At 41.0% G+C, this 12,816-nt stretch overlaps 1 protein-coding gene across 1 annotated transcript in view; it reads right to left on the reverse strand.

Annotated features, from left to right (window-relative positions):
• Positions 1-341: 341 nt before the first annotated feature.
• Positions 342-12,816, reverse strand: part of TOP2A (DNA topoisomerase II alpha) — a 32,862-nt gene continuing 20,387 nt past the window's right edge. The window contains exons 25-35 of the mRNA XM_025361757.1: positions 12,059-12,150; positions 11,792-11,956; positions 11,586-11,669; positions 9,058-9,240; positions 7,611-7,701; positions 4,700-4,852; positions 4,325-4,448; positions 4,171-4,214; positions 3,300-3,434; positions 1,778-1,977; positions 342-1,458 (exon numbers count right to left, since the gene is read on the reverse strand). Coding sequence (XP_025217542.1) covers positions 1,330-1,458; positions 1,778-1,977; positions 3,300-3,434; positions 4,171-4,214; positions 4,325-4,448; positions 4,700-4,852; positions 7,611-7,701; positions 9,058-9,240; positions 11,586-11,669; positions 11,792-11,956; positions 12,059-12,150 — 1,400 coding nt within the window. The 3' untranslated portion in view covers positions 342-1,329. The remainder of the gene's footprint in view (positions 1,459-1,777; positions 1,978-3,299; positions 3,435-4,170; positions 4,215-4,324; positions 4,449-4,699; positions 4,853-7,610; positions 7,702-9,057; positions 9,241-11,585; positions 11,670-11,791; positions 11,957-12,058; positions 12,151-12,816) is intronic.

The raw sequence follows: 12,816 nt of genomic DNA on the forward strand, positions 1-12,816 counted from the left end.
CCAGTTGCCTCAATATATCTTACTAATACCATGAAGTAGTTGACTAGGTTATCAATATAGTTGTTAAAGGAAGGTATCATTTAAAAAAAAAGATACATGCATATTTACTGATCAAGTGTGGTGCAGATGAAGAACTTAGTACTCATGTATAAAATCTCAGGAAAGAGCCTTATTGGCCTTAATTAGGTCATAATGCCTATCTCTTGGACCTATCACCATAGCCAGAGGCTGTAAGGTCTGTCAGAATATGATTGGAATGCTTCTGAAAGGGAAGTGAAGACTATATTTTAGAATAAGGAAAAGGTGTAGTGTGTGTTTTAAAAGAGGCATTCTATGGGTTGCAATGTTTAGAACATTTTATTAAAGTACAAAATTGTTGGAATTTAGCTAATAGAAAAACATAGTAAATATTTACAAAAACACTGATAACATTACTCAAGTCACACACATGTAACAATGTAGACAGGTCTTAACAAAGTTTACAAATTGAAATTATGGAGATTTCCCAAAATAAATCTAATAGCTCATTGCTGAGCATGGTTATCAATATAACATTTAAGATCTTGGAGCAAATGTTGTCCCCAAGTCTTCTGCAATCCAGTGCCCCTTAAAATTGGTTTCTCTCTTTGGGAGATTCAGACTCAGAGGCAGCCAGAGGGGACAGGTCAAGAGCTGAAATAATAACCTAACTAGTCTAATTTTCTTCATTCTATTGACTGTGTCAAGTTATAGACACAGCCAAAGTGTTTTCCTTCAGCCTCTGATGATTTGAGAAGATGAAGAATGTGAGCAATTTCTCATTGCTTAAAGAAAAACTTAGCACATGAGAGGCTGAGTGTAGAGTATCTATACTAGAACCATAAAGTTCTGTCTGATGGTAAATTATGTATAAAACTAAGATAAAACAGAGAATTATGCTCTATCTCATATTTACTGAAAGTAGGAAAGGAGGAAGAGTGACACTTTTAAATCAAACTGCTCTAGTTTTAGCACAGTGGATGGTTAATAAACACACTGCTTTATGCTGAAGTGACCAGATAACTATTTCTACAGTTCAGAATAACTTAAAATCAGGTTTTAAAGACCAAAGAAAGCAGACTCAAAACACCGACAAAGCAGAGAAGAAAACAATGCCCATGAGATGGTCACTATTTAGACAGTATTATAAAAAGCTAAAGAACACTTGGGCTTTACTTCACTTTGATGGTCTTGTACTAAAAACACCTTCCCCAAACTAAATTCAGAGGGGAGGAAGTTAAGAGCTTCAGGTAACTTTAAAACCAGTCTTGGGCTCAGTAAGATAATTACTTAAAATAATCACCTCACATTTTAAAACAGATCATCTTCATCTGACTCTTCCAGGTACTTTATAGGTTTCTTTGCCCGCACAGATTTTGCCCGAGGAGCCACAGCTGAGTCAAAGTCCATATGGAAGTCATCACTCTCCCCCCTGGATTTCTAAAAGAGAAAAGCCCAGGTAACTTGTACAATGTAAATCTGACGACATAATTGTAATGTTAAAAAAATGTATCAAGACACTACATTCAAGGAGTTTTCTACTTTCTACTAAGTAATAAAAAGCAGATCTAAAGCCAACTCTTCCATTGCCCAAATAAGTGACATTATTTAACTTTGTTAAAACTAAATATGTACAGTAAAAGCTAACAGATTATGAAAGTTAATTTTCTTAAAGACATGCCAAATTATTAAGAGCAATGGCTTAGTTACGTGTTTCAGAACACCTACAGCAAAAGGACTGACTAGAATCAACACTCACCTTGCTTGTGACTGCTTTCGAAACAATTTTCTCAAAATTAGAGTCAGAATCATCAGAAGTGGATGGCTTCCTTTTACGGCGAATCTTGGTTTTGGCAGGATCAGGCTTTTGAGAGATACCAGAATTCAAAGCTGGTTCCTTTTTAGTTCCTTTAGGGGCAGCCCTTTTTTTGGCACCGGTAGTGGAGGTGGAAGACTGACCTGCAATTCAATACAGGCATTTGTTACAGCCGCTCTTTTTTTGAGATGGGGTCTCACTCTATCGCCCAGGCTGGAGTGCAATGGCGTTATCTTGGCTCACTGCAACCTCTGCCTCCTGGGTTCAAGCGGTTCTCCTGCCTCAGCCTCCTGAGTAGCTGGGATTACAGGCACGTGCCACCACACCTGGCTAATTTTTTGTATTTTTAGTAGAGATGGGGTTCTACCATGTTGGTCAAGCTGGTCTCAAACTCCTGACCTCAGGTGATCCACTTGCCTTGGGCTCCCAAAGTGCTGGGATTACAGGCATGAGCCACTGCGCCCGACCTAGTCACAGCCACTCTTAGATGAATTGTTCTCATTGTGAACTTTCTTCAGCAATGTGATGACTGTGTATATTTAACATAGGAAAAGACAATCTAAGAGAGGTGAAAATAGAGAATCAAAGTATTCTTAAACATTCTATTTTTTTTTTTTTTTTTTTTTGAGATAGCGTCTTGCTCTATCTCGCCCAGGTTGGAATGCAGTGGCACGATCTCAGCTCACTGTAGCCTCTGCCTCCTGGGTTCAAGCGATTCTCCCGTTTCAGCCTCCCGAGTAGCTGACTACAGGCATGTGCCACCACACCTGGCTAATTTTGTATTCTTAGTAGAGATGAGGTTTCACTATATTGGCCAGGCTAGTCTCGAAATCCTGACCTCAGGTGATCCACCCACCTTGGCCTCCCAAAGTGCTGGGATTACAGGCATGAGCCACTGTATCCAGCCTTAAACATTCAATTTTAAGAATATGTTTTACATTAAACATTTGCAATTGCTTATAAATCCTATCCTTGTCATAGAAATGAACTAGATGAAGCCTGGTACTGAGAGAAACACGCTGATTTTAAACATTTGGACTACCTTATTTTTGGACAGGGTCTCACTCTCTCACTCAGGCTGGAGTGCAGTGGCTTGATCATAGCTCACTGCAGCCTTGAACTCCTGGCCTCAAGCGATCCTCTTGCTTTAGCCTCCCAAAGCGCTGGGATTACAGGTATGAGCCACTCTGCCTGGCTTTTGTTTTGTTTTGTGTTTTGACTAGTTAAGTGCAGTAGTGAGAAGGAGGGAAAAGAGTAGAACAAGGAGTTTGATCTGTAACTGAACAATCAGGACCAGCCTTGACTACTAATTTTGATTATAAAGATCTAAAAGAAATTGCTTCCATTTGGAAAAGGTTTAATTTGTAATATCAACAGTAAGTTTTGGCAATAAAAAATTGAAATTGCCACATGAAAACCAGTTAGTTAATTGCAACATTAACCCATCTCAAAGATTTAGGCTTACTTTTTGCTGCTGTCTTCTTCACTGTCACATTCTTTTTAGGAACTGTGTTTGTAATTTCAGTTTCATTTGGGAAATGTGTAGCAGGAGGGCTTGAAGACAGTGGTACACTGTCCTTAGCATCATCAGCTTCAAGGTCTATCATTTCAAATGGAAAGGAAAATAGTACATTTAAGCCAACACATGAAAATCCATTTTCTGCTTTGTGCTTGGTATGAATTCCTATTTAAACACCAAATATGTGACTTTTCTGGAATATTTAAAACATGCTTTTTTTTATTTTTTGAGATGGAGTCTTGCTCTGTCGCCCAGGCTGGAGTGCAGTGGCTTGATCTCAGCTCACTGCAAGCTCCACCTCCCGGGTTCACACCATTCTCCTGCCTCAGCCTCCCGAGTAGCTGAGACTGCAGGTGCCCGCCACCACGCCTGGCTAATTTTTTGTATTTTTAGTAGAGGCAGGGTTTCACTGTGTTAGCCAGGCTTGTCACGAACTCCTGACCTCAGGTGATCCACCCACCTCGGCCTCCCAAAGTGCTGGGATTACAGGTGTGAGCCACCATGCCCAGCCTAAAACATACTCTTAAAACTTTGTTCTAATTTCTGAATTTTTTATCAGCAAGAACAGTTTTTATTTTTTGTATCTTTAGCACCTAGCAAAGTACCTGGCAAGCACTATGATTACTTTTAGTATACTGAATGCAGTACCTATTTACATGTGAAACTAAACCCAACAAACAGTGTCAACATAATGTTATTAAGAACTCAAATTTATTTCCAAAGGAAGTACTTGGATAATGTAGCCAGGATTAGAACCCAGTTGGATCTGAGTGTCCCAGTAAGGCAGATGTCTCACTACTTTTACTTAAATACATACCTGACATAGCACTTTTCTGTGGTTTCAGAGCTTTGTTAGTAAGTCTAGAATTAAAAAAAAAAAAAATCCTGACAACCAATTCTAAAGGTGTTAAGCAAAAAACAATATATTAGAAACAATCATGACAAAAACCCATATTAGATAAGATACTTACTTTGGGGAAGTTTTGGTCTTAGGTGGACTAGCATCTGATGGGACAAAATCTTCATCATCAGTTTTTTCATCAAAATCTGAGAAATCTTCATCTGAATCCAAATCCACTGTGAATTTGGTTTTTGCTAGTAAAAAAATCATATACAAAAAAATCAAAGAGGGTAGTAGGAGAAACACTTAATTCATAGGTCGATATAACATTTCATGAATATTTTAGTTTTTAATCTCCTGAAAGATGCTTCAGTGTTTCAAAGCTTTAACTTACTTTAATTTACTGCTCTATTAAGACACAGTAATTTCTGGGGCAAAGTACCCTGAAGTATATTGGCCATTCCACTCTTACAGCTTATCTATAATGTTCCTTAGTTTTCCTTACTTGCTGCTCTTCGTGGCTCTGTTTCTCGTGGAGGGACATCAAAATTACTTTCGTCACTGCTCCTATCTGATTCTGAATCAGACCAGGGATTTCTCTTCTTTCCTTTTTTGATTGGCTTAAATGGCAATGTAGTTTGTTTCTTTGTCTTTGTACCTAGAGGAGAGATAGAAATCAACCACCTTTATATATTCTTAGACTCACTTTTCTCCATCTATCATCCATCTATGCTTCAAATTTATTAACCGCTGTGATAGTTCTGAGAATACAATCGTGAAAAGAAACAGATATGGTCCCTGTTTTTGTGGTGCATATAGCTTGGTCACTTAATCTTATAAATAAATACAATGTGGCCGGGCACAGTGGCTCATGCCTGTAATCCCAACATTTTGGGAGGCTGGGGCAGGAGGATTACTTGAGCCCAGGGGTTTGAGATCAGCTGGGGTAAGATAGAAGACCCTGTCTTAGCTGGGTGCGGTGGCTCACACTTATAATCTCAGCACTTTGGGAGGGTGAGGTAGGTGCATCGCTTGAGCTCAGGAGCTCAAGACCAGCCTAGACAACATGGCCAAACCCCATCTCTACAAAAAATACAGACATCAGTGGGCATAGTGGAGTGTGCCTGTGGTTCTAGCCACTAGGGAGGCTGAGGTGGGAGGACTGTTTGAGCCTAGGAGGTCGAGGCTACAGTGGGCTATGATCATGCCACTATACTGCAGCCTGGGAGACAGAGTGAGATCTTGTCTCAAAAAAAGAAAAAAAGAAAAAAAAAAAAAAAGAAAAAAAAAAGAAAAAAGGACTGTCTCTACAAAATACAAAAAATTTTTAGAAATTAGCCAGTCATGGTGGTGAGCACCTATAGTCTCAGCTCCTTGGGAGGCCGAGATAGAAGGATTGCTTGAGCCAGTATTTCAAGACCAGCCTGGGCAACAGAGTGAAACCTTGTCTCAAAAAAAGTAGATACTCAAGGACAGATACATAGCTCAATCAATGGAACAGAATTGAGAGTCCATAAGTAAACCTTAACATTTATAGTCAATTGATTTTTGACAAGGGTGAAGACAAACATTGCGGAAAGAAGCCTTTTCAACATATGGTACTGAAATAATTGGATATCTACCTGCAAAGGAATCAGGTTGGACACCTTCTTTACACCATATACAAAAACTAATTCAAAGTGGATCACAGACCTAAATGTAAGAGCTAAAACTATAAAATGCTTAGAATAAAACACAGAAGTCTACCTTCATGGGCTTAGCAAAATGGGAGGCCGAGGTGGGTGGACTGCTTGAGGTCAGGAGTTCTAGACCAGCCTGGCCAACTTGGTGAAATCCTGTTTCTACTAAAAATACAAAAATTAGCATGGTGGTGCGTGCCTGTAATCCTAGCTACTCGTAAGGCTGAGGCAGGAGAATTGCCTGAACCTAGCAGGTGGAGGTTGCAGTGAGCCGAGATCTCATTACTACTGCATGCCAGCCTGGGCGACAGAGCAAAATTCTGTCTCAAAAAAAAAAGAATGAAGTACTAATATATGGGCTACTACATGGGTTACCCTTGAAAATATTATGTTAAGTAAATAAGTCATCTCCAAAAGACCACATATTATATGATTCAATTTGTAGGAAATGCCCCGAATAGGAAAATCTAGAGACTGCAGATTTTTAGTAGATTTTTTAGTGGTTGCCTAGTGGGGCAAGGAGTTGGTGGCAAATGGCAAATGAATGTTAATGAGTTCAGTTTTCTTGGGGTGTGATAAATTGTACTAAAACTGTGTCTATACTAAAACCACTGAATGGCATACTTTACTTTTATTTTTTTTTGAGTTGGAGTCTTGCTCCGTCGCCCAGGCTGGAGTGCAATGGCACAGTCTTGGCTCTCTGCAACCTCTGTCTCCTGGGTTCAAGCGAAACTCATGCCTCAGCCTCTCGAGTACCTGGGACTATAGGCACACACCACCACACCAAACTAATTTTTGTATTTTTAGTAGAGATGGGGTTTCACCATGTTGGCCAGGCTGGTCTCAAACTCCTGACCTCAAGTGATCCGCCAGCCTCAGCCTCCTGAAGTGCTGGGATTAAGGCATAAGCCATGGCGCCCAGCCAAATGGCATATGTTAAATGGGCAAATATGGCATGCGAATATCTCAATAAAGATGTTTCAAAAAAAGTAGACAGTAAAGGCATTATCAAATGATTAAAAGAATTGTTAATTCTATTTAGTTCATTGAGTGAACATTACCTATATCCGAAGCATGATGTTGAACTCTAGAGATAATATAATACAAACATGACTAATATGTGGTCACTTTCCTTAAGAAACTATATACTAGAACCTCATAAGTGGCTAGAAAATGAAATCTAATAAACTGGGTATTTTCTTAGATCCCAGTTCAGGAATTCAAATTAACGAACTACTTCATTACAAAATATTTTCTACAATGAATCAAATCCCAAGGACAGTATTAAAGAGGTCCAGGCCAGGTGCAGTGGCTCATGCCTATAATCCCAGCACTTTGGGAGGCGGAGGGGAGCGAATCACAAGGTCAGGAGTTCAAGACCAGCCTGACCAACATGGTGAAACCCCGTCTCTACTAAAAATACAAAAATTAGCCAGGCGTGGTAGTGCATGCCTGTCACCCCAGTTACTCGGGAGGCTGGGGCAGGAGAATCCTTTGAACCCAGGAGGTGAAGGATGCAGTGAGCCGAGATTGTGCCATTGCACTCCAGCCTGGACCAGAAGAGCGAAACTCTGTCTCAAATAAAAAAAAGATGTCCAAGTAGAATTCAGATACAGTCCTCTTTCACATTTCTCAATTCAATTCAACAAAAAGGTTTTGAACATCTATGTGGAATGTACTAGGTAACAATTAATTTAATCTTCGCTTTATACCATTTTCCTAAAAATGTTGTAATACCTGGTTCTCTTTTCTGTTTCTTTTCTAATCTTTGTTTTAGGCCTTCTAGTTCCATACCATCTTCTTGAGGGCTTCCTTCAGTATTTTCATTCTAAAAGACAGCAAAGTTAGGGTTGGATATAGAATAAATTCTGAACTATGGGATTAGAAATTTTATACATTTTTGGCCGGGAGCTGTGGCTCACGCCTGTAATCCCAACACTTTGGGAGGCTGGGGCGGGCAGATCTCTTGAGGTCAGGAGTTCGAGACCAGCCTGGCCAAGATGGTGAAACCCCGCCTCTACTAAAAATACAAAAATTAGCTGGGTGTGGTGATGTGCCCCCAACTACTTGGGAGGCTGAGGCACGAGAATCGCTTGAATACGGGAGGCGGAGGTTGCTGTAAGCTGAGATCCTGCCATTGTACTCCAGCCTGGGTGACACGGCGAGACTCTATCTCAAAAAAAAAAAAAAAAAAAAAAAGTATACTTTTTTTTCAATTTTAAGTGGAGGTATGCATCAATATTTTATGCATAATGTTTTTTTTTTTTTTTTTTTTTTGAGACGGAGTCTCGCTCTGTGGCCCAGGCTGGAGTGCAGTGGCGCAATCTCGGCTCACTGCAAGCTCCGCCTCCCGGGTTCACGCCATTCTCCCGTCTCAGCCTCCCGAGTAGCTGGGACTACAGGCGCCGGCCACCGCGTCCAGCTAATTTTTTCTATTTTTAGTAGAGACGGGGTTTCACCGTGGTCTCGATCTCCTGACCTTGTGATCTGCCCGCCTCGGCCTCCCAAAGTGCTGGGATTACAGGCATGAGCCACCGCGCCCGGCCTATGCATAATGTTTTTAAGAGTATTACCATTTTTTTTTTTTTTTTTTTTTTTTGAGGCAGAGTCTCACTCTGTCACCCAGGCTGGAGTGCAGTGGCCAGATCTCGGCTCACTGCAAGCTCCGCCTCCCGGGTTCACGCCATTCTCCTGCCTCAGCCTCCCGAGTAGCTGGGACTACAGGCGCCCGCCACCTCGCCCGGCTAGTTTTTTGTAATTTTTAGTAGAGACGGGGTTTCACCGTGTTAGCCAGGATGGTCTCGATCTCCTGACCTCGTGATCTGCCCGTCTCGGCCTCCCAAAGTGCTGGGATTACAGGCTTGAGCCACCGCGCCCGGCCTTTTTTTTTTTTTTTTTTTTTGAGACAGAGTTTCGCTCTGTTGCCCAGGCTGGAATGCAATGGTGTGACTTTGGCTCACTGCAACCTCCGCCTCCTGGGTTCAAGCAATTCTCCTGCCTCAGCCTGCCAAGTAGCTGGGATTACAGGCACCTGCCACCATGCCCGCCTAATTTTATTTTTGGTAGAGACAGGGTTTCACCATGTTGGCCAGGCTGGTCTTGAACCACTGACCTTGAGTGATCCACCCACCTTGGCCTCCCAAAGTGCTGGGATTACAGGTGTGAGCCACGGCGAGAGTATTACCTTAATTTTCTTTTTATTTTTCTTTTCTGCCTCTGCTTTCATTTCTATGGTTATTCGCGGAATGACTCTTTGACCACGTGGAGAAGGCAAAACTTCAGCCATTTGTGTTTTTTTCCCCTTGGCCTTCCCCGCTTTCCCAGGAAGTCCAACTTGTTCATCTTGTTTCTCCTTGGCTTCAACAGCCTACAGAAGGGATATAAGAAAGCAAGTTTATATGTTAACAAAAACATTACAGTATCTAAACGGTCAACAGTTAAACTGATTTCACTTTGTTACATCTTAAAACTTGTGATAAATTGCTCTATAACCTAGTATACTATCAACAATAGTGAAGATGTAATTAAAGCACACCTTGAAAAGGAAGGTGTGGAGACAGAAGACTGGGTTTTATTCCTGTTTCTACCACTTAACCTTTTTGAGGAAAACAAAGGAGAAACTAAGAATAAAACATGTATATACATATATATTTGTAAACTCACATACAAAATATGAAAGGAAGTGATGCATACTTATCCAACCAACTGATTACAATCAGCTAGGCATCTATACTGAAGTGCAATAATACAAATTTGCTTGTTGAATTTAAGAAATAACATTTTTGGTGTTGTTTTTGTTTTTGTTTTTTTTTTTGAGACAGAGTTATGCTCTGTCACCCAGGCTGGAGTACAGTGGCATGTGATCATAGTTCACTGAAGCCTTGAACACCCGGTCTCAAGTGACCCTCCCACCTTGGCCTCTGGAGTAGCTGAGACTATAGGCCCATACCACCATGCCTGGCTATTTAAAAAAAATTTTTGTGGAGATTAGGTCTTCCTAGGTTGTCCAGGCTGGTTTTGAACTCCTAAATCTCAAGTGATCCTCCTGCCTCAGCCTCCCAAAGCACACTGGGATTACAGGTGTGAGCCACAGTGCTGGCCTTTTTTCTTACGTTAAAATAATGTTGAGAAACAAATGTTATTAGGAAGATTTAAGTAACAAAGACTCTTCTGAAACCATCTGGATAGCCCTGCTTTCTCCTTTTTTTTTTTTTTTTTAGATGGAGTCTTGCTCTGTCACCCAGGCTGGAGTGCAGTGGCGCCATCTCAGCTCACTGCAACTTCGCCTCCTGGGTTCAAGCAATTTTTGTGCCTCAACCTCCTGAGTAGCTGGGATCACAGGCGGATGCCAACACACCCAATTTTTGTATTTTTAGTAGAGACAGGGTTTCACCATGTTGGCCAGGCTGGTCTCGAACTCCTGATCTCAACTGATCTGCCCACCTAAGCCTCCCAAAGTGCTGGGATTACAGGCATGAGCCACCATGCCCTGTGGCTTTGTTCTTTTTTTTTTTTTTGGAGATGGAGTCTCACTCAGCTGCCCAGGCTATCTCGGCTCACCACAACCATCATCTCCTGGGTTCAAGCAATTCTCCCATCTCGGCCTCTCAAGTAGCAGGGATTACAGGCACCCACCATCATGCCCGGCTAATTTTTGTATTTTAGTAGAAACAGGGTTTCACCATATTGGCCAGGCTGGTCTTGAACTCCTGACCTCCGGTGATCCGCCTGCCTCAGCCTCCCAAAGTGCTAGGATTACAGGCATGAGCCACCATGCCCGGCCAGCTTTGTTCTTTTAAGTTGACTTGGGGGACTGGGTTGGTGGTCTTCTTCCACATTTAAGCTCTTTTTATCTTCTCAGTCCTAATATGTTCTTCCCTTTATCAAAAATCAACTCCTGCTCTTTCCTTTTTTTGTCCAAAAACGTCTGGGCAGTCTCCTGGTATCATTTACGGTATTCTAAATAGCATTATTTTTTGAGACGGAATTCCACTCTTGTTGCCCAGGCTGGAGTGCAATGGCGCAACCTCCGCCTCCTGGGTTCAAGTGATTCTCCTGCCTCAGCCTCCCAAGTAGCTGGCATTACAGGCATGTGCCACTACGCCTGGCTAATTTTGCAATTTTTGTAGAGACAGGGTTTCTTCATGTTGGTCAGGCTGGTCTCAAACTCCCAACCTCAGGTGATCGGCCCGCCTTGGCCTCCCAAAGTGCTGGGATTATAGGTGAGCCACCGCGTCTGGCCTTGTATTCTAAGTAGTATTTAACAATCTGGCCTTTTCTTTTTTTTTGAGACAGAGTCTTGCTGTGTTGCCCAGGCTGGAGTGCAGTGGTGCGATCTCAGTTCACTGCAACTTCTGCCTCCTGGTGCAAGCAATTCTCCTGCCTCAGCCTCCTGAGTAGCTGGTATGCACCACCATGCCTGGCTAATTTTTGTGTTTTTAGTAGAAATGGGGTTTCACCATGTTGGCCAGGCTGGTCTTGAACTCCTGACCTCAAGTGATCTGCCCAACTCAGCCTCCCAAAATGTTGGGATTACTAGCGTGAGCCACCGTGCCTGGCCAATAATCTGTTCTTTTATATGTTATTTTGAATTTGTCCTTATGCCTCTCATTTTCTTTTTATTGCCAATTGTTAACTATGTTGACAAAGGTATTGCTGGAATATACTATTTCATTAATAAAAATTCTAACATGGGCATTATAAACTACACACCTCCAGTTCTTCAATAAATGTAGCCAAGTCTTCTTTCCACAAATCTGATGGACTCTTTCTCTTTAATGTGTCCAGCTCTTGTTCCTTCATAATTACAAAATTGAGTTAATATATGTACACAAGCAGCATTTTCATGCAATATACAAATTTTACTTTTACCATTAGAACAAAACTAAGCAGCATGTACCATCCTACCATCAACTCACTTTTTCATTTCTTAGTCTGCAGAGTTCATCTTTCTTTTCCTTGGTTAAATACCAAAGGGGCATATCAAGAAGATAGTTGAAGGTTGGTCCAGAATCTGTTACAGAGTCACTCTTTTCAGTTTCCTTTTCATTGTCACTCTCTTCATTTTCTTCTTCATCTGGAACCTAAAGGATGAATTAAAATCTAGCTTTATTAGAAAATGTGAAACGTAAACATTATACAATACATAGTCTTTAACAATACAGAAAAGTGCCACTCAAGATTACCTTTTGCTGGGCTTCTTTCCAGGCCTTCACAGGATCCGAATCATATCCCCTCTGAATCAGAACTTTAATTAATTCTTTCTTAGGCTTATTTTCTATTTTAAAAAAAGTAAACAGAGATAATGATTTTGAGTAATATTTTAGGAAAGGGATAAGGTTTTACCACAAGTGAAAAGTTTAAAACTGGAAATTAAACTGTCTTGGTACTTGCATAAATTTGTATATCCTGGTATACAGGCAAGTCTCCCTAAACTACTGACAAATGTAAATTACCACAAGAGGGCAGTCAAATCATATATGAGGCTACGATCAAATCTTTTTTTTTTTTTTTTTTTGGAGACAGGGTCTCTCTCACTCTTGTGCCCAGGCTGAAGTGCAGTGGCACTACCTAGGCTCACTGCAGCCTTGACCTCCCCAGCTCAAGTGCTGGGATTACAGGCATGAGCCATCGCATCCAGACAGTATAAGTCATTTGTAATCTTCCTGTTTTTTTTTTTTTTTTTTTTTAAAACCATCAGCCTTATTATCTATTCTCTGTTGGTCTCTTTTATTTTCTGTTCCTGTAAACATAATTGGTGTATCTATTCGCTTGATCAATCAGTTTATGCAAGGTCTTCTAGCTCTCTATTCTCATGTCTAATTGTCAACTAAATCTTGATTTCTCAAGATGCTCAGTCAAGGAAACACCATCTCTTTCAAACTATATATACCTAATCAGATATTTTTTTTTTTTTTTTTTTTTTTTTTTTTTTTTTTTTTGG

Source organism: Theropithecus gelada, chromosome 16 (assembly GCF_003255815.1).
Source record: "Theropithecus gelada isolate Dixy chromosome 16, Tgel_1.0, whole genome shotgun sequence".
Taxonomy (NCBI): domain Eukaryota; kingdom Metazoa; phylum Chordata; class Mammalia; order Primates; family Cercopithecidae; genus Theropithecus; species Theropithecus gelada.